General features: G+C 33.8%; 1 protein-coding gene across 4 annotated transcripts in view; it reads right to left on the reverse strand.

Moving 5' to 3' along the window:
• Positions 1–23403, reverse strand: part of LOC144446960 (actin-binding LIM protein 1-like) — a 77732-nt gene that overhangs the window by 48538 nt on the left and 5791 nt on the right. For all 4 annotated transcript variants that reach the window (XM_078136823.1, XM_078136822.1, XM_078136819.1 and 1 more), the window contains exons 2-3: positions 9968–10357; positions 1840–2023 (exon numbers count right to left, since the gene is read on the reverse strand). In XM_078136823.1, coding sequence (XP_077992949.1) covers positions 1840–2023; positions 9968–10357 — 574 coding nt within the window. The remainder of the gene's footprint in view (positions 1–1839; positions 2024–9967; positions 10358–23403) is intronic.

The following is a 23403-nucleotide window of genomic DNA, read 5'->3' on the forward strand; positions in this document are numbered from 1 at the left end:
ATTTAAATATTAAATGAACAATGTATGTACCAGGTATATCATCCCACTAGAGACTATTGGAACATACATGTAATCCTTGCCTACCATACAGAAACTAATGGATCATACATGTTTTGTTTCCCTACCATACGTACGTACATACGTACGTACGTACGTACGTACATAAATACATACATACATACATACATACATACATAAATACATACATACATACGTACGTACATAAATACATACATACATACATACATACATACATACATACATACATATATACATACATACATTCATATATGTACATACATACATACATACATACATACATACATACATACATACATACATACATACATACATACATACATACACACATACATACATGTACATACAGATGAATGCCTTCAATTACATTGAATTAAAGTTACTGGTTTAGAACTAAGAATTTGATACATACTAGTCATTGCCAGGAACATTTATCCTTTTTTCAATCTTAATTATAACTGACACGCAAGGCATAAATTAAAGTAATCTGATTCGCCATTCTTTGACTTCAGCGAGTTTCATCTGATTCTATTGAGTTTCATATGGTGACTGTAAGATGTAGGGGACAAATTCCAGTCCCAGTTTAACTTTATAAACACTTTGACCAGAGTTCAGGACATACTGTATATACAAAACATATTGTATGCTTATTTTTTGTAAAATTCTACAATCAAATACATGATACATCCTGATAAGCAATTTGTGTTAAATAAAATCTTTGCAAGTAATCAAATTTTCACCTGAAATTTAATGATGGTGTTTACATTCAAGTGATAACTGTATCACTAACACTATGGGTGCATCGCAATGCATTGTGGGTGTTATTGTGAAATCGAGAGTCAGTGTTTTTTCTGATAAGATAAATCATCTGTAAATTGATACAAGAACTTTCCTATATTGTATAAAACTGTTGAATAAACCTCTGACTTGTACCACAGGGCATTAAATACACAGGTTCAAAGTTCGGTCTTTTCACCATTGCGCAGATTTAACCAGAGTTCTGACGATTTGTAATAATTTTCAATGAAACTTCCTGGCTTTACAAAGTGTATCTCCTTTTATATTTGTCATTATAACAAAAATTCAATTGATGGCTGACAGGGTAGCTAGTAAAGAATTGCCTTTTATGTACTGTAATCCTAGAAATTTTGGCTAAATTTAAGACTATATTTCACTTAGTTTGCTGGACAACAAAAATGCAAAAAATAAGTAGTGACTAAATTATGCCTTTGTTTGTACATGAACACACTCTGTACCAGTTTGGTAATTAGTAAAAATTAGTCTTTGAAAACTAGCTGAAGATTCTAAAATCGCAAAGTTTTCTAGCAATGAAAATATCTAGGTTTACTGTATGTGTATGACCATATACTGATGTCATACTCAGCATTCACCAAGTATACAGATTTTTTGTAAAGCCTGTTTTTGTGTCAGTCTAGGGCAAGCAAAAATGGTAACAAAATAATATTAAACTCTACAGAAATTTGTTACCAATTTTGTACATCAGTCGAATCACCATCCTTACATTTAGCAAGCCTGACTTCCAGCACACATCCATCTGTATTATTATACCAAGCAAGAACTGTAGAGAAAAGTGTGTTCTAAACAAACTACCAACTGCCTACAATGTAGATAGATGTCCAAAGTCTTTGCAGATCCAGTCTATAAATGTATAGAGTGTAGTATGTGCTGATGATAGTTAGTATTTGTCATATACATGTATGTACAATTTCATGTGTTTTCAACTCATGACAATTCAACTCACATCAAATTTTCTTGTAACATTTCATAACTTTCACTTACCCACACTGAGAGCAGACAAAGCAATGTTGATGATATGTATTGCCTAGAGCTGTCACAACTTCACCTTCCACAAACTCTCCACACGCCTTACATTTAGTACCGAACAGATCTTGGTAGTCACTGGCACAGTAATACTGGCCATCCTTGACAAAGAATCCACCATGGGCTAGTGTCGTGTTACAAACTGAAAGAAAAAGAGAGAATAAAGACTGATTAATTTTGATAGTGCAGACTTACAAACTGAAAGAAAATAGAGAATAAAGTACAATTAATTTGACAGTACATTTGACCGGACTTTGCTGTGGATTCTGAAACAGCTGTTGTCCTCAGAATGAGAAAGGACAATTGCCTTATTACGGGAGTGTTATAATCATCTGACATGAGTGCCACACAAAATTTGAGTGAAATTTTGAGTGACTGAGTCTTACAGGTACTATTTTGAAAATCAGAATACACTGGACTTTTACCAATATCTACTGATGGAGCACTGATTAGTAATAATTGTTCATACCATAAAACATCAAATTATTATGAAGAGAAAACAAATATATCAGTATCATGCACCATTTTCTGTTTCACCATCAACATCCGACACACAGCTGGACGACAAAATTTAGACTTGAAAAATTTTGACAACTTCAGACCCATTTGTAATATGATACTTGGACAAATATTGTAAACATTACTTTATGGTCTATTAAGCCACAAATCTTTCAACTATCACATCAAATTTCACTGGCTTCATCATGATCATTTTGGGGTACTGTCATCAGCTTTGATAAAGTCATAGCGACACATCACTTCAGTCAGTACAGAATCAATACGAATGGGAATCATCTATGAACATGTATGCCAACTTTTGATCACTTATTATCACATTCCGACCAGTCTGTTCACTTTCCCACTGGAATCTACTCCGAAATTTGCACAACAACACATTGCTTACGTTGTGTGGTCATATCACCCACTTTCCTCCAGGACAATTATTCCGTACACAAAATAGCGATATTTTCCTAACAAATCCACAGCGTAAGTAACTTCTCATCTAGCGGCTGCTGCACTGAGATTGATTCTTCCCGATCTCTCTCTCTCTCTCTCTACGTAAGCAGAATGAAACTCCCTCCACCCATGCTATCACTTTACTTGGCAGGTTATAGGTTAATATAAATATATGTGGTACACTATCTACGTACTGGTATGTGTGCACAGTTGTAGCATGAATCATGGGCAGATTCCATGTCAGCAGAGGTAACCAGGGTTAAATGCTGCCTAGCCACATCATAATAATAACAATATGCAAAATTGTAAACATATCCTCATCTATTCCTATAATCCAAAATTTATGATTTTCATATTTTTTTTTACATAATTCCATCACCCTGATAATCTTTACATCAAAGCAAATGAATAATCATAACATACTTGACTTTTCAATCCAGTTTTTACACCAATATTTTAAAAATATCCATAAATTTCATTTTTCGTGTTATTAACGGAAACATGTGTTAATTACATAACACTAGAGATGCAGTCAATGACATTTAATTGCTTCATTATATCCTATTATTTTCATGACCTCTGAACTCTATTTTTAACAATAAATGACCTTTCAACCCAGTGTATGGTGCTTCAGTTTTTTTTCATAATCATTTAAGCTGTATGGATTACAACGTAAACATCATGTCACAGCCTACATGCAGTTTCAAATTCTTTTGTTATATTTGGAGACCAGTTACAGTATAAAAGTAGATAAATAAAACTCAAGCCATTTATAAAAACACAATCACTTTCTATTTTTTGAGTTTACACAGTTAAAATTTATATTGTTTAACCAAGTATTTGCAGAATGGTTTCAAATTTGATCAATTCATAAATACCATATGTGTTAACTTTCTGTTTTTTATTTACACAATTAAAATTTTCATTATGTATATTTCTTGTAATGACACATCAGTTTCAACTATGGAAAGTGTGTCAAGGCATCAAAATTCTGCCTGAAACCCAAATGTAATCTACTTGATCAACAAATTAAGCAGTTGATAAATCAAAATTGAAATGGGAAATAAAAAGAATTTTATCAGGAAAAAATAACTAGTTTTAAATAATTTTTGAAACCTTAGTTGTTTGCTGTTATATCTATTCAGGGTATTGTGTTGACAAACAGGAGTTATCACTATTTGCACATAACCCTAATGCTGGCATAATATTCATGGTTATTAACAATAGACCTGTTGCCAGTTTCAAGACGTACGGCAGCATGCCTCTCTATACAGTGCCATGTATTCTATATGGGGGGTGGGGGGGGGGGGGGGGTGTTTGCATGTACTACTCAGAAGGATGCATGGTTGTCATTTGACCGTACCCTGGGTTTACCAGTAAAATCCTTCTCTATCATTGACGGTATTTTGTCTTTATTCTATAAAATTGCTTACAATTAAAAGCACTCAGCGTGTTTTTGCATCATTTCACTATGAAAACATTATTTTAAGTGTAACATCATAAGCAACATAGCGGCATATAATGTATCTTGGAACCAGAAAATTGGAATTTTGCCATTTCCTTCATGTTCAAACTCATACATGTAGTCACACTTATTCATAATAAATTTGTACATGCCTGACCAAGAACATTGTGACTAACAATTTTTTTGCGTAATTTAACAGGACTGGGAATGGTAAAACAAAGATAACTTAATTTTTTTTTCAATTTATTATTCTGAAAATTTGTGTCACCATACCATGACTGATGATGTTTATCCTTCCTGTCACTTTCTAGAATTTATTTGTAAAATGATAGCTGCAATGTCTGGCTCATTTCCAGACAAAGACGAGGAAAATCTAATTTTTCGAAACCAAAACGATATTACTAAACATCACTATTAAAGCATCACATGACAGAATTGGATGAAATGTGAACTGATAACAAATGCCTACATTAAAGGTACAGTTACCAAACAGAGGAGTAATGTTTGTTTGTTTGTTTACAGGTCAAGGGTCAAACTACATTATTGCTCCGATTTACATTATTTTGTAGGTTTATATATGTCCAAGATAAACCTGATGTAAGCTTCAACCAAAACATATTTCTGTAGTGATTTGTTTATCCAGACTCTATCTATCTATCTATCTATCTATCTATCTATCTATCTATCTATCTATCTATCTAGCTATCTATCTATCTATCTATCTAGCTATCTATCTATCTATCATCATTTTCTTGTTAATAATAACATCTGAAACATCTTCGACATATCATTCACGTTCTGCTCTATGGAGCATGATATACACAAATGTCATTGACAAGATAGCTGGCAGCAAGACATGTACCAGACTATTCAAGATAGTGCACTTGAGTGATTACCACAAAACCACAAACTAATAAATTAATTTTCTAACTACCTACTGCAATTAGTCACACAGCTTGAACCCTAGACAATGCCCTCTATTGTTGATATTTAGAAATCTTATAAACCAGTGGTTTTTTTACAGATGGATAAGTACACATGTAGGTTGATGCTAATAGTTCCCACACTACCCAAACCACTGTTGTAATACCACAGACCAATTATATTCTTCATTGCTGTGAGACGAATTGTTCATCAGGGGTGTACTACAATGGGCTATTTTTGGCAAAAAGTTGGGATTTACCTCCAAGTAATCTTTTGATATGTGAAGAGAAATTTTCATTACTGAAAACTACATCATTTATATAAATTGTAGAACAGTCCCTGCTAAATAATTTTTAATACAATTTCTTCATTGAACTAAAAGCTGTTGTTTATAGTTTTTGTCTATATTTTTGTGAAAAGTTCTTTCTCACAGAGCAGACATAGAAATATCACATTACAGGTATTTCACTAACAATTTACATAATTTTAAGTCATTGCAGATTTACTCCTGCCAATAGGTGGCGCTGTTCAACATTATGCAGTTGTGATGAAAATTTTGAGGAATTTAACATGCAAACATTGGATATGAATATCTCTGTACAATTATCAATGAACAGATAAGTACTGTCACAAGCAATAGTTTATATGCAAATCCTTGGATACCATGCCACACTATACATGTACCCAGTACTATTACTACTAGCAATCATCAACTACTATATTCTGCATTGTCGTAAAGCACAGCCTCTTTTACAGCACCGTCCAAGATGCACTGTTGATCACAGTGAACTAAGTAGTTGATGATCAGTGTTAGACACATGGACGACATGCTATAGACTATACCATGTACGTTTTGAAACAGTAGGTTGTAGATAGACTCTCTCATAGTCCTTGGAGCATCGCAGGGCTGTTTTGTATGTACCAATATCTACTGCATAATATCCTTGTACTGTTGGCCCTAATCAACTACATCACATAGGGCTAATCATTTGTTGGTGTGTTACTGCAATGCTCCATGTTATTGCGATGCCTTGGGGCATCGCAGTAACACATCAAGAAATGATTAGCCCTATGTAGTCGATGAGGGCCCACAGTACAAGGATATTCTAGTACAGATATGTGGTACAATGTAGATATCAGTGCATTCAAAACAGCTAATAGTGATGCTCCCGAGGACTGTGAGTGAGTCTAGGTCATAATTGGTTGAATCTTCATAATGTCATTATACTCATGAATATTTGAATCTAAAATAATGCTTTGTCCATCGCATGTAACCAGAGCTTAATATTTCGCAGTGTCGTGGCAGTAATATCAGCTCTGGTTGGTGAGAATGATTTCAAAATCCACTCCCATACTGTACTCATTTGAATATGTAAATTATATTCCAAAGTGATGAAAGAGCCTTGTACATTGACATGCTTGCTACTAGAACTTAGAAGCCATTTTCACACATTCAAAAAGTATGGTAAATTCTAGTTACAGTGTTATGAATATAAACACAATTAATTGTAATATAGAATAATATTACATTCTGAATAAAACATGTCCACTACATCAGTGTGGCTTAAAACTCAATTGTATGGTTGCAGATCACAAATTCACAGACTTTATATATATATTAAGGAAGTGGTTTTGTCTCCTGTCCCCCCCCCCAGATCTTTTGAATAAGGAGCAATGCATACAGTAGTAACACACCTACCCTGCTTTGTTTATGTATTTTCTTAATCCCATAGAGTCAAGTTTACTGTGTACAGATAAAGTCAATAAACTTACATAATGACTTTATTTTAATCCAATGAAAACACAGTTAAGTCAATAATGACTCCTTGCTAAGCTATCAAAGACACATCTATCAAGGACTAGGTCATCATGATGTATAACTATGTGATATTATCAGTGTTTTTGTTAAGGTAGTAAGTAGGTAAAATCTACCTGTGTTCCACAGTTATATTATCAGAGTTCCCTACCAATCTTTTTCTTAAGGGTGATATGTAGGTAAAATCTACAAGTTCCATAGTAGTTATTTCACCAGGGAACCTACCTGTGTTTTTTTAAAGGGTGATAAGTAGGTAAAATCTACGGTACCTGAGTTCCCTAGTTATTTCAAATTACTGGGGTTCCTCACCAAATTTATGGTATATTGTATGGGAAATTATGCCATTCCCCATTTCTGTTACCTTGGTTCCCAGCCCCTCACAAAAACACTGTGTATGCACATAAAGATATATGTAAATATGTAATATACAGTTTTATACACATACATACAGTGGTATGCTAAATCATGGCAGACTTTGAGTTTACTGTTTTCCCTTTTCTTTGGCAAGACAGACAGAAGAAATACATGATGGTTGTCTTCCGATAATGACACATCACATACTTCTACAGTTTTCAGGTCAACGACTTTGAAAGAAAGTAGAAGGAAAGATTTTGCATGACTTTGAAGTCAGTAGAAACACTAGCCAGGCGTTCAAAGAGTGTCCACTGTTTTGTAAACATTGCAAAAAATCAGGTTCTACAAAACAAACATATCCAAAAGCAGAGTTTGACAAACAAAATGGGGAGTTTTGTTTAAACTCAGCAGTTGTGTTCCTTTGGTTTGGAACAGGTTTCCAGTATTGTGGGATAAGGGTTTCCACAACTGGGAGTGGTATGTACATGTACTCATATGGTGAACTATACTTAAACTTTACATCTATACAATCATATACATGTATGTGGTGGTAATCTAGTGATACTAAATCTTACATAAAGTAAATACTTAGTAAATACTTACACCTCCCAATCAGGCAGAAGAACCTCATCTTGACAATATATACAGAAACCTTGACAGAGACAGTAGGATAGACTTGTCCTGGCTATAGGGCTATAGCCTCACAATGCTAGTCAAAAGTTATGTATCTACCAGTATCCTTATCAGCCCTGATACATAAATACCTGAGTGTATATATTGGGTGCATTCACCATGTGGGGCTTATTATGTCATCAAATGAGGATATAATAGCACCAAGAATGTATTGGGAAGAAATGATAGATGGATATTTCAGTGTCTAATGGGGCACATCGACTCACTTGGAGGGATATTAACAAAGATTTACACCTGTGAAATACCAGTGAAATTGACGAGTTGGTTAAAACTCTCTGGCCTGCATCCCCCTCTGACAATATAGCTAGGACAATACAACAAACAATCCTTTGTACATATGACACTTGAGGCCAAACCCTTCCAGTAGTTATCCTTGACATCCCCACAAAAGTATGGAATAGTCCAGTTTGTTGATAATATCTTTTAAGGATGGGCACCAGACAGGTTCTTAAATTCAAGTGATTTAGACCTAACTTCTGTCAGTTCGTAATTCGTGAGGTTATTTTTTTCACTGACAGATATGTAAGTAATTGCTAAAATCTGTTAACGGGAGGGAAATTATGACTGTTTAAATTTACAAGTTAACCACAGGCAATCATATATATATATCATTTCCACTTCACTTCCAGTAAACCACTCTGCCTTGAAAAGTAACATCCTCGTAAATTATCTCGACACTGCAATGAACACATCATTATCTCGTATTATCAGACAGTGAAAGTCAAAACTTTCATTGCTAGACAGTCATCATTGCTAACAGTGTTATGTGTGCTGTACATTAAAGAAATATAATAAATTTTGCCTTAGTACACATTCACAAAATAAAAGCTTTACTATATTATAATTTTTTGGAATAATTTTAGTGGCTGAAATTTTTTTTTGCAACAGCTAGAGGGTATAATCACAGGCTAAGGCATATCACTGTACTGAGGATGATTGCAGCATAATGTAGTAAAATTTGTGTGGTCTCTGTGAGATGTTATATTTAGAGGAATTTATAAACTGCAGCATACAGTTGTACTTCAAATTGTCTCAATCCTGATGACCTCATAAATGATAAAGGCATGATTCTTATGCTATACTTAGGTTAACAAACACTGTACCTCACACAGCTAGAGAATTGTAATTCATCTGAAACGAGCTATTCATTGGAAGAGAGAGTTAGACCTTATTGTCTGTATTATTTATTGTCTGTCACCATTGCACATTGACAGTTCAATTTGTCTGTGCTTCAGACTATGATGACTGACTTCAATGTACTGAAGTTAAACAGCAAAGAACATTGCACACTTTTAGCTGATGTCCTTCCATAACACCCCAGGAAGGGTGGGGGTTGGGGTGAGGGGGGGTTCTCCCACAGTAAGGTATACAGGTTGATGTGTCACTTTTTCACACAAAAAACCGTAAATACACATGGGCCAACTTTTTATCTGAAAATTCCCTAATCGTGGGATTGATAACATGGGAAATGTCTTCATGCTTTATTCATGCTTTAGAAATACCTTCACAAAATCAGAATGAAGTTAACTGACCAGAGAAGGTAACTGACCAGATATGTATGACTGGAAATCCCTAACAATGGGTCTGTTCTGGATTGTATAGGGGATAATGATTTGAACTACATGTAATTGGGCTATATACCCTCACCTGAAATTGCAAATATGAGGAGTTCCCCTCCCATTAACAAACTTAATACCATATACCCTGAACAATATTTCACCAACTACAGATAAACAAACTTGTGTACATGTAGCTGTATACATGATACACCACATCAAATGTTATACATCAAATGATACATGTAAGGCAGCAGTCATATTTTTAAATGAAAAATATACACGGCTGCTTGGAGGTCAAAATATGGTCAAAACACTCACCTTTACAGAAGAAACATTTCACATGAAAATGTTGATCCTGGACTCTCAAGACTTCCCCAGTACATGGTTTGTTACATTTGGTACATAGCACCTTCTTAGAATCTTTCTTGGAATCTCTCTTAGACTCCTTCTTGGTTTCTTTCTTCTGTTCTTTCTTAGTTTCTTTCTTCAACTCTTTTTTGGACTCCTTAATCAATTCCTTCTCCAATTCTGGTTTTTCAACTTCTATCTTTGACAGTACTTCAATGTCCTTGTTTTCTTTCTTGAGAACCTTTCCTTTCCTTTCCCTTGATTCCTTGTCTTTCCTTGATTCCTTATCTTTCCTCGATTCCTTATCTTTCCTTGACTCTTTGTCTCTTTTAGATTCTTTGTCTTTTTTAGATTTGCTTCCTGTAAAAATATATAAAAAGAAATTCACACTTAGATCATTGTAAATTCCTACACATGGCGGTATTATCTTGATAAATATTGTTTGATATCAATATTATGCCCCAGGGAGAAGTTCACTGAACAGCGCCCTCTAGTGGTGACAATGGAAGGAGAATAAAATGTTGAGATATTAAATTACTAATCTTGCACTATATTTCTTCGTAGAACAACAGAAGAGTTTGATTCATATATCACAAACAATAATCATGAAATAGTTGGTTTATAACTGTAGACACATTTTTGTAGACTCAACCCATCTCTACTCTATCTGTACTTGTTTTTTTCAGACGCACAAAACTTGTACTAGATTGAGATATATTTGTAAACGATCGAGCATGTTGCCATTTTCCAAAAGGGGCTCAATTGAGCACTTCCACAAACAGTTTAACTTTCAGTTTGTCATTTTCCAGAAAGTTCTCTATTGCACAGTTTCACACTCAGTTTGTCATTTTCCACAAAGTGCTTTATTGCGGCGCAGTTTCACACTCAGTTTGCCATTTTCCACAAAGTGCTTGATCAAGCACTTTCACCTGCACTTTGCCAATTTTGGGAGCCCATAACATACCTGGTACTTCTTAGTATGAGAAGAACTGTTTCACTCAAATATCACAATTGTTTAAAATTGACTATTCCAAAGTGACTATATTTCACTGTCCAACTGTTTCAATGTACTACATATCTGTATGGTAACGCCCATTTAAAGTAGCATGGTCACTGCAATTAGTGTCAACCATTGATCTCTCCAAGTCTTTCCATTTATGCCTATAGCTATTCTGTGTTGTTTGTGATATACTCAATCCTTTCACTTTGCCGCTTTATACTTTTGTGGCGAATTACATCTGTTTCCTCACACTCAGAAAAGGACAGCATGCAACCATGCATTTGAGTTGTTGAGTATGTTATTTGTACTTCTGTGTTTTATCTCCTTAAAAAGTAGTTTACAGTTAGTGAAAAGTTGCAACAATCTTTCTACTCTAGCCCTAAGCACTGTGTCTTTGTGGAGATCAAAATCTATCAATTTCATACCTCTGAAACTATCTAAGCTCCGACAGTCAGAAAATACTTTCTCCTCCCTCCAACCTATAGTACATGTTGTACATTTGTATCTCTTTCAGTGTGCGTGGAGATCTCCAACCAACGATATCCCTACTTCAACCTTTTCTGCACTTTTTAAGGGTGAGTCACTTCTGTCACCCAACTTCTCGCAAATCCCTTTGAAGTTGTGAAGAGTTTGTGACAATCTCCTCACTCTGGCCTACTTGATATATTTGATAACTGGGAACGGCCACTTGAGTGCCCCTACTAGAACTAGGGTGACTGAATTACTTCCCCACAAAGCACAGAATGTGATAGACTATACATGTATACTAAACCACCTAAAGCACACCATGCAGTTAATAACAGAGGTGTTGAAGCTTTGCTGTCATGAAGTCCTTTCTCATTGATGTATTTTTCCTAAATTTATAGTCGTACATAGATCAGAACACTGCAAACATGCAACACATAGCTGACACACGTGGCATACTCTACTGTGGAGGTATTTGAAGAATCTAATTTAAAGGGGATATCATTCCAGAAACACAACTCTTATAACAATTTACTTTCTAGTTCCATTTTAGTCATATATTCACCTACATGTATATCTATTCATTGCTGGAGGCTACAATGAATCCCCTGAGCATGACCAGACTACCATGTACATTTTCAGGGTAAAACCTAATACTCACTTTGTGAATATTTGTTCTTCTGGCTTTGCCAATTTCACATCCCTTTGTGTTCGTTTCATCAATTCATGTACTTTTTACTTCTATTCTTAATGTTTTTTATTTCAACACTTTGGCTCAAGAAGTATATCGAGTTTAAATAAAATTTAATAATAACAAAATAATAAGACACACCATTTTGTACTTGACTTTGTGTTTATGCAAGGTTTTAGAACAGCAGCAGTAATCTGATCAAGAAACTATTTTATTGACACATTTTTAATGTACAATAATAATATCTTTAGTGTCTTCTTTTGTACATAAACCATTTTATTTTATTTTTTATTACTTCTAAAGTTTCAAACTTTGTATATTTGTTAAATTATTTTCTCTTTCTGGTGGAACAACTTTCACTTCTATTCATTTTATCATGGAAGTTGAATTATGAATATCAATTGCTGTTAATAAGTGTTATCAAAATTACCATTTTCATAGTGTGATAAGTAGTATACTTCTATAATATACCTTGCAAGCCACTTTTATGTGTATACACCAATGAAAAGTAAGAAAATTTCTTACTTGTCTGCATGCATGTACACACCAGTAAAGCAATGTCAACGAGACTTTTTTCACAGTCTACTGCCCTCAACGTGTCGACCGACACCTTACTTGTTGTTTATTACTGTAGACATCATAAATTGCATACATTCATAGCATATTGGAATGTATGTTACACAGTGATCCATAACGTCACCTCAGGTCAAGGTCAAATCACTATCTATAGAAATCCTATCAAATTACAGGTATTCTCACAGACTATCTAATAATGGAAATTAATGAATCTCTATTTTTTGATCGCCTTACATACGATTCAGGAAGGGTATATTAATAGAGGTGTAATTTGCCATATTTAACACATTATTGATGGCATTACTGTCAAATTTGACAATTAAATAGACTCCCGTAGATTTCCAGTGAAATAATAGTGTGATGTCGTCCGAGGACAGCTGACAATGTCATGAGTGATTTCTATCAAAACATATGCACCTGTCACACAGTATTTGTGTAAACTTGATGGGCTAGTATATGGTAATAACTGACATCCTTCACATCGCTGGCATTGCAAGTGTACCTTCAATAAACATGTTTACTTCACCAGACTTTTAAAATTTTAGGTGAAAGTTTCTAAGTCATGGGTGTATTTGAAACATATTAAAGTTTTGATATTTGAAGTTATTGGAATAATTATGCTGGTCACACTACAAATTTCAAATTTCAAAACAGCAAACTTAGGGCTCATTATTAGTTTGTTTGCCTCCATATTTTCACTTTTTTTCTTTCTCATTTCTAGTATTTACACATTTTTCCTAATCCTTAGCTGCCACTATCTTGAATCACTGACATAAGTCTGACCTTGGGTTATCAAAGTAATTCAACTTTGTATATTCCATTCTGTTGATTTTGTTGACTTACCAATATTGTAAACCACACACACACACACATACATATACATACACACACACACACACACATACATATACATACACACACACACACATATACATACACATACACACACACACATACATATACATACACACACACACACACATACATACATACATACATACATACATACATACATACATACATTCATACATACATACATACACACGCACACACATACACACATACATACAAATGTACATGCATACATACATACACACATACACATACACATACATACATACATACATACATACATACATACATACATGCACGTGCGCACACACACGCACAAACACACACATATACAAGAGGTATTCATATTTTAATGCTTCAACAGAAATATGGAAATATGTGCTCTGGCTTTCGAGAATATTGTCTTACTGAACTAATCTAATGTAATCTAATATGCACATTATAAAGACAATTTTTGCTCACAGAATACCGTTAGTATTTACTTTGTAACTTAGAATCAAAATATCAGAATACGGAATATGATTCAGAATTAAGTACCACAGTCTAAAATAGTTCACTCTGGCCGTTTTATGAAGTATGGAATCATTATTATATTACCCAGTTCTTTTATTTACCAAATGACACTGCATGATTACTTTAAGAAAATGGCATTTGAATTTTGTTTGTTTGTTTGTTCAATAATTATGTAGTTTAGCATTAACTTAATTTAAATAAAATGTATTAAATGTATTGAAAACATCAACCGATACATGTATCAAAGAACTGATGTTGTTACTAATATAATGCTAGAAATGGTGGCTGGATTATGGATTTATTGATTCAATGTGCATAAATACAAGGTTACTGATATATTAAATTGTACACTGTATATATAAACATCACATACATTTGTAATCTATATGTGCGTCTCTACATTATATGTATAAGACATGTAATATGTCCTGGTAATTCATACAGACATATCACCTGTGCTACATTATAACATATGTACAATTTTGTACATATTTTTTGAAAGTAATTATATCATGAAAAAATATAAAATCTACGAAATTTAAGATCATATTACAAATTTCAAGATTCATATATCAATATTCAAGGTTTCTCAATTTTTACTGAATCACTGTTTTACCTTGCCTCATATTTGGATTGGTGGAATTTTGCCAATGTTTTCTTAAAGTCCTGATTATACCAAATTACAATTGAAGACAACAAGAGAATGAACCCATGGAATTACAATCTGCAGAGATGGGATGCTGAAATGTGCTCAAATAAACTGGGAAGGTTATGTTCAAAACTGAGCACTTTGTCTGTTGTTTTTACTACTAAAAACATATCTTTGCATTGATACACTATATCTATGTGTGTCACACCCATGCATACATTGTACTAGATACTGTGATAATAATAAATCTAAAGGATGATGTCATACCAGTGTCATATCATAATTTATGATTCTATTGTATATTAATAATCATGAAGTACATACATGTACCTGTAGAAAATATCAAAACAGTTTGACAACTACATGTACTGCGTGAACTAAATCCTATGTAGTGTACGATACAAATGTCTTAAAACTGTGCTAGCTATAACTGGGGTGTTATTTTTTCAAAACAATTTGACATCAATACTGTGTGTGGACTAAATCCCAGACTGTGTATGATATGTGTGTGTGATACAGACTTCTTAAAACTGTGCTTGCTGTAACAACTGGGGTATTAGTTTTTCGATCAAACAACTAACATTAGTTTCACTGAAAAGTGTTAATTTACCAATATTACATCCTCTACATAATTGTACAATACTTGGTATAAGAGGTTGATTTGATCCATATGTTGTTGTACAGTAACAGGTTGAAAACATCATGTTAATTAGGGGCAATGGTTTTGAAAATCAATTTGATTGGACTTATTATACCACTGTATGTGGACAGCAGCAAAATACGTTTTAAAGCCACAGGTGATTCAATACTGTTCATGGTGTATGAAAATACGAGTAAGTCAATATGTCTAAGAAAAAAGTTCCAGATACAGCTACATGTACATGTTGTGCATCTTTAATATGTTTAATGATAGAGAGCACCAGACTGTCTAAAAATTGTAAGCACTGGCCCTCAAGCAGATAATGTTTACATGTATGTGACCCAAACAATGCAGGTCAGATTGTGTTTATTATAGGTGATGACACAGACTGTAGAATGATTTATTATAGATTGATGTCTAGTGGGCTTATAGGACTGGTTTTATTTATAAAACACCCAACACCCCTCATGTTTGTGCTCTGGGTGGTAAAAATATTAACCAGCTTTTTAAACTAAGCAAACGAAGAGGGAGCATTGTTTATCAAAATGCCATCATTTGATTGATTTTATAGAAAATAACAATTGAGATTAATTTGCCACTGCAGTGAGCCTTTAATAAATATACAGTGATGCTTGTTTGCGGGGCAGATAAAGGAAAATGAATTTGTTGTACTGCATGTTGTAACTGCAAAATTTAACAATTTATTCATGAAATTATACATGGGTTCTCCTGCCACTTGAATTTTCAATTTTACCTTCATCTCCATAGTTAGTCTAGTTCCTATACAGTATCGTTACTATTTACATCTCCACTCACACTATGTTGGCATCCAGACTACTCCAAAGTAGAAAGTATGGAATATGATTTTGAAGGATACCTTGACTACCCTAGTAATGTATACATATAGTACATGTACATGACACTCCATATACCTTGGATGTTGTAGGTTACACTAGTGGGTGGTGGTGCCTCTATTGTGCAGTTTACATGTACATATAATGCACCCTGTAATCAAGATAGAGTGTGTGGCCACTTGAGATAAACTAGCTATCAGAAATGCCACCTTACTGAGAGTATAATTCAACCCTCTTTCATGCAATAGTCTATACTACCAACATGTCACAGTCTAGTTCCTATACAGTATTATTATAATTTACACCTCCACGTAAGTTAGAAATCATGTCGGCATCCAAACTACATCATGTCATAACAATATAGTTTGTATCAATCTTAAAGCCGCAACCTTGAATGCCACTATAGTACATGTACATGTATGAACTTACAGTTACATGTACATTTTAGTAATGTTACAAATGAAATTTTCAAAGTAGACAATTTGATTCAAATTTCAAGATATTATAATTTATGTGGTATATGAACTGTTCACGGTTTTTTACCACTCTGTGTAGGAACACTGTAGTTTACATTCAATATTCACTCAACGTGATGACTACATTCTTGAATTCCGGTATAAGAACACGTAATTCAACATTTACATTACATGTAATTCCCCTTTATCTTATGGTAAAATTTTTTACACTTGATAGCATCACATTCACCAATTTTCTTTGCTGAATATTACATCTGATAATATGCAAATGCAGAATCGGTTGTTTTGCATGACATACATATACATCTCAATATACATGTGTGATGTAAGCATGCGGTCATGCATGACCATATAAGGTACATTGTATACACTAACACATGTATTCACGATAAAATTACAACAAAGTGACACATGCAAATTGTTTTGACAATGAATTAAAAATGGACCCATAAACATATTTTTACACAAACATAATGAGATATCATTCCCAATATTTTTCAAATTAAACAGAGGAAAATACAAGTGGTCTAAGAGGTCCTTGTCACTATGAGTCACAATTTTATTGTGGTTTGAATCCTACTTGAAAAATCAATGTGAAACAACATTGACAAAAGTCTGTGTTTGTAACTCAATAAATTGCAAAAAGGTACACACCATATAAAAATGTATAAAAAGCTGTATTGTATGTACAGCAACACAAATTGTATACATATATTAATATTTTGTAATTTATTGAGTTATACACAAGGACTTTGCATACTGTATAATTGTTTCACATTGATTTTTCAAGTAGGATGCCATGATAAAACAGTTTTATAAATAAAAAAATCCAAAATAAATACCCAATCCTCATCAATATGGCCACTTTTAAAATTAAGTATATGTACATATGTGAAAATATGGAAAATGTAGAATAAGACCAGCAAGGATGTTGATGTGTATTATTAATACAGCGGTACTTATGTCTATTAAACCTACTGTTTGCCGAATACATTGTTATTACAATGTGAATACATTGTACAATGTACCAGTACATAACCCCCATCACCCCTCTCCTCTCTACAAACACACACACAATATGGCCGACATGCATGTCTTTTTCACTATAAAAGTGACGATAAGCATGATCATCATGTCCGTATATTAAAATATGTTTCTACAAAAATAATCATAATTGTCAATGTCTGGTCACATTTTAAAATGACGCACTAAATTATCATAATGTGATTCACAGTACATCATCTTACATTTATCAGTTTATCTCAAGTTAATAAGATGCAAATGTTATCATATGTTGAATTAGTACCTCTAGTTTTGTTCAATTTCGTTATTTTCAAAATATAAGATAGAGTTCATTCCTTTGGTGTATTGTCTTACAGTAAGCTTATACAAAGTTTCATCTTGACAATAATTAATGACATTTTCTTAGCTATGTTTAATAATCTTTAAGCATTGCCATACAAAACATAAATTTTGATTTCTTCTTTCAAAAAACTAGAGAGTAGACAGGTACGAAAGTCTGTTATTTCCTGGTTCGATATACAATGTATACGTTATTATACCTGTAGGCACGTAATCATAATGTTAAGTGTTCTTTTCAATTTGATGACAGAGAAGTAGAGCAGTCTTATAACAGACTTTCGTACCTGTCTAGAGTAGACAGGTACGAAAGTCTGTTATTTCCTGGTTCGATATACAATGTATACGTTATTATACCTGTAGGCACGTAATCATAATGTTAAGTGTTCTTTTCAATTTGATGACAGAGAAGTAGAGCAGTCTTATACCCGGAAGGTGTAATCTATAGCTGTATTAGTGACTTGCAATGATTTTGTAGTCATTCATGGGGACATAGGGAAGGAAATGTCATCATTGAAATCATACAAATATACGTGTAAGCCTTGCAGGAAATACTTCATCAGTCTGCCTGTCATGTAATGCTGCCTTACTGTAAATAAACCGCAGGATTCCTATACAAATAGCTTGTAACTTGAATGCAATTATAGCAAAGATGAGGAAGCCACTACATTGTACATGTGTGTTCTTTGATCTGTGAAAACACAGTTCGTTTGGATAACAACAACAAGCACTTCTGACTTCACAACTAGAAGCCTGATAGTGATAACAGAGAAGGGGGAAATACATGTATGACAAATCAGCTTACATGTATAATTATACAACCTGTTTCATGTTAGTGTTCACTGACTCTGTTTGATACAACCAAAGGTAGAAACCAATAAGAAACTGCACATTCAACTCTTTAAGATGGCAGATTGCAAATTCTTGCTACATATTGTCTAAATGAAATAAAACATGTACTGCAGCTAGACACAGACACATACAAATTGTAGGTACAAATGTTTTGATGTCTGCATGGTGGCACATTACAATAACTCATTGCATTTAGACATACATGTAATGTTGCAAAAAACTGTATTCATTCAATCTTGCTATCTTAAAGTGTAGCATGCGCAGTTTTGTTATTGGTTCTGTGTGGTTGTTTCAAATACGAGATAATGAACACAAACATGAAATGAGCAATACATGTATTTACATGTAGATATCATTATTTTGGTACGGAAATCCGTAAAATGACAGGGAAAACTGAGATTCAATGGAATGACCTGTATGTACTTAACTGCCCTTGGCAAGAACATTGCAACATATGATTGATAGGAAATGTCAAATTGAATCTTACAATAAATTATTCTGAATATTGAAATAAATGGCACACTTACTTGTTGTATTATGTTAGAATATGAATTATTGGAAATGTCAATTTGAATCATAAAACTAATCTCTAACATTTGAAGAAAAAAAAAATCTTATTTCAAATTTTATCTTATTATCTTACCCTTGCTGTAGGTGAAGTCGTTGTCACTGCTATTCCAAAAAGATGAAGGCAATTCAATGTTTTGGAAATCTCTCCGAAATCGGACTCTATGGCGGAACATGGTCTATGGTATCTTTCAATATTTCTAATGATTTTGAGACCACTTCCAGTTTCGTTGTTACACTAAAGTTTCCAAACATACACAGTTGTATACATGTGATTAAGGGTCATTAAATGCAATGTTCTTGTCTGAAGAGTTCTGCCACCAAGTTTCATTGAGACGTCACGTTTGAATACATTCAATGTAAAGCTTGGGAAAGTCAAAACGGTTCCTGTGTTATCTTATAAACTGTTGTCATCACTTCCCAAATCATAGCTGTATACGCTGTACAAGTGTACGGTAAACTTGGAAGTTAAGAAACAGGGTGATGACCTCAAATGTGACGGCGATGAACAAAAAGTACAGGTTTGTTGTGGTATGGAATGATGTCACAGGGTTTCGATTTGTCCTGAAATCTCTAGATTACAACCGCTATGTGTTGTGTGCTGATCCAAAATGTAGGAAGACAACTTGAGCATCTACAAGTATGTATGCGTAGTTCTTAAAACACATAATTTCCCAGGAATTCAAACATTACACATATAAATCTCCACAGCATAATTTGAAATGACTGGAAGGAAATGATGGCGAGTTGCGTTTGATGAATGCTTGTTAATCAACAGAATAACAACATGAACAGTTTCCACTTGCACATGAACTTCCAATATATTATTCTTTGCAGAAGAATTTGCATGATTCAGTTTAAACTGAGTTGTGACACTCAGGCTTACAGTTTTGCATGAATTCCAGAATCCAGTTTAACGCAGTCAGTTCAGTTGGAAAAGCTACCGTAACCGTAACGATGACAGAAGAGATGGTAATACCTGACAATCTCTGTAGACAGGTTGATGCAACAAATGACTTTTAACTATATATCCAGTTGAGTTCACATCACTAATTCACAAGCTAACTGTACGGAATCCAAAACTGAAATGGACTGTCTAATTCCTCGTTTTCGATCTCATCACTGAGCTTTTGAGCTGATATTACAATGTATGTGATACAACTCACAGAAACCAAACTGTTGTAAAGCTGAAATCATAAATCCACGACTGTACGATACGAGTCGCTGCAACCGAATGAACATCATGACCTTGAGTTCTTGACGCTTGCTGATCTGTGCATGCTGTATATTATCGATCCGGTATTGGCTAATGACAAATGGAAAACTACAACTTTCATGCCTTGATTTCTAAAGAGATGTTCTATGTTATCTCATAAAATCTGACCATGTACATTGTGTACTGTATACTCAGCGGAATACTAAAAACACAGTTCTGGAATACTCAATCAATCACGTCAAAAATCAACACTACATTTACATTCAACTTTACACTATCTACCTAATCCTATAGGATGGATTGTTTATTTTGATCTCAAAGTTATAAATCTCAAAACCATAAAATTATATTTTTTTCCATCATCTGTCAAAATATTGAAGGTTTGTGCGTCAGATATTGAAGCGTTGATGACGGATTGTTTTTGTATTCACACAAATGATGTTCATCATGACATTATTCTGAAGCTTAACACACATTTTCGGCAAGTTGATGACACAAATTTTTTTTGCTTTAAAAGCGCAGTAAGCCGGTTTACATATTTTATTAATCATTTTCACCCAGATGATATAAAACCTCAACAAAACTCTTGGACTAAACTATTTTTATTATAATGTTAAATGTTGGTACTTCAATATCCTGATGTTGATAGTACACAAAGGCATACAAGTATTGGGGTTTCCTTGACAATCTGGTTTAGACATGCATGTACACATACCTATAATATTTCCATATACCAGGTTTGAATTCCGCCAATAGCAAGTAATCTGACTATGCCTCCTAAGTAGAACACTACGAATATATGTACATGTACCTTTAAATATGCAGCAAAACTTTGTGCCCCCCTCCTCCCCCTCACAAAAAAAAGTATGATCTCAGCTTAGTTATACCAGAGTTCTTGAACAGCATCCTGACAGACAAATGACACGATGCGGTCAAAGGTCAAATGCACATGTCAATCAAAGTCTCACGTTTTAAGTATACGATAATATTGCAGGGAAATCCATGATAAAAGTGTTGGCATCTCCAAAATACATCAACTTCTTTCCTACTTATAATGAAGTACACCTTGAAATCAGTCTAAACCTGAGACATGGAAATCACAATTAAGAAGTGCCCACATTTAAGACTTGTAATGTGTATGTAGTAAAGGAGATAATGGTCCTCTGTAGACTGAATAGGCCATCAATTATTGATTTTCTGCATGTACCTGGGATAACTAGAGGAATCTTAAGTAGACAAGGCACTTCTCTCAGGTACATAAATCGTCATTTCTTGGAGTCTTGTTAGTGTATATAAGGCTGATTGGTTTGATATGCAGACAAGTAGTCATCACCATGGAAACGAATAGATTAGTTTAACTGAATAAATGAACTGTTGGTCAAAACATCATTCATAATTCATATGGAGTTCAGATGTGACTAGAATTGTAATTTTTTGTACTGTTAGTGACTGTTATTTTTTAGAACCTTTTCTGTTTTTTGTTGTTCTCCAATGTCATCATTTTTTTGTTTGTTTTTAGTTTGGGGAGGGATATGTCGGTCCTGTAGGGGCTTACTTAATGAATAAATCAATAAGTAAACTAGTAAACAAATTCATTTCTTTCCAGTTTTACTTACATACCTCATGATAAACAGGTCATCCTAACAACTGTTCCTCAATACGAATCATTTAATGAAGCTAAATTTTGGCAAGGGACAGTCTGTCAGTCAGAGAGATGGAGCTTTAAGTATTACACACATATTTATGTTTAAAATAATACATGTTTGAATCATGGCTGGTTTGATAACATGTTTTTTAAAGACTTTTTGGATAACTGTGATATTTTTTTATTAGTACATGTACATATAAGTACTACAGGTGCAGTGTTTTTTTCCGGCTTTGTACAATATGTTAAGAATTCATAAAAAACAAATATTGCTTTTAGTTCTGACAACATGTATAATGACAGAAATTACCATGTCATCACGTTTTTTCTACATGATTTGGTAAACAATTTTTATTGCCATGTGTTTTATTTATGAGATGTTTGGAAAAGTTGCTGGTCTGTAGATAAGACAGAACAGTGAAAACTGGTGAGTTTTAACTAAAACTATCATTGTGATACGTTGATGTAAGCTTTTGGATGGGTGTTGGTTTAATTGTTCTCACAGTAGGGTGGCATTTCTGATGATTTACATAATCTTGCAGTTATGATTTTTGGGGACTTCCACATTAAAGGGATGGTCCAATGAAATGACATAGCAATTTCTATTGATAAAATAACTGTGTGACAAGTGATTTATACCATTTGTTGAACTCAATTATCTTTGGTATAGCTTAAAAATCGGTTTGTAGCTTCCGAAATAACGAGGCCATACATGTAAATACTAGTATAGCACCCGCCAATGTTCACTTCAAGAAATTGTGACGTCACCTCATCCTATCAATGAGGGGAAGTATATAGGAGTGAAAAAGTAATAAGTAGAACAGTCCTGATAAATAAATTCAATCCTGATATATACATATATACATTGTATACAATGTATATCATGGCATTCACAACCTGATGATACACATATCTATTTTTGTAATTGATTTTCAAGAGTGGTTGACCTTTTCCTAAAATAACATATAATTGAAGGACAATAACACAATAATACAAGGCTCATGTGGTGAAGTTCAACAATAACTATTAACGTCATCATGGCCAGCTACAA

Source organism: Glandiceps talaboti, chromosome 15, assembly GCF_964340395.1.
Source record: "Glandiceps talaboti chromosome 15, keGlaTala1.1, whole genome shotgun sequence".
Taxonomy (NCBI): Eukaryota; Metazoa; Hemichordata; class Enteropneusta; family Spengelidae; genus Glandiceps; species Glandiceps talaboti.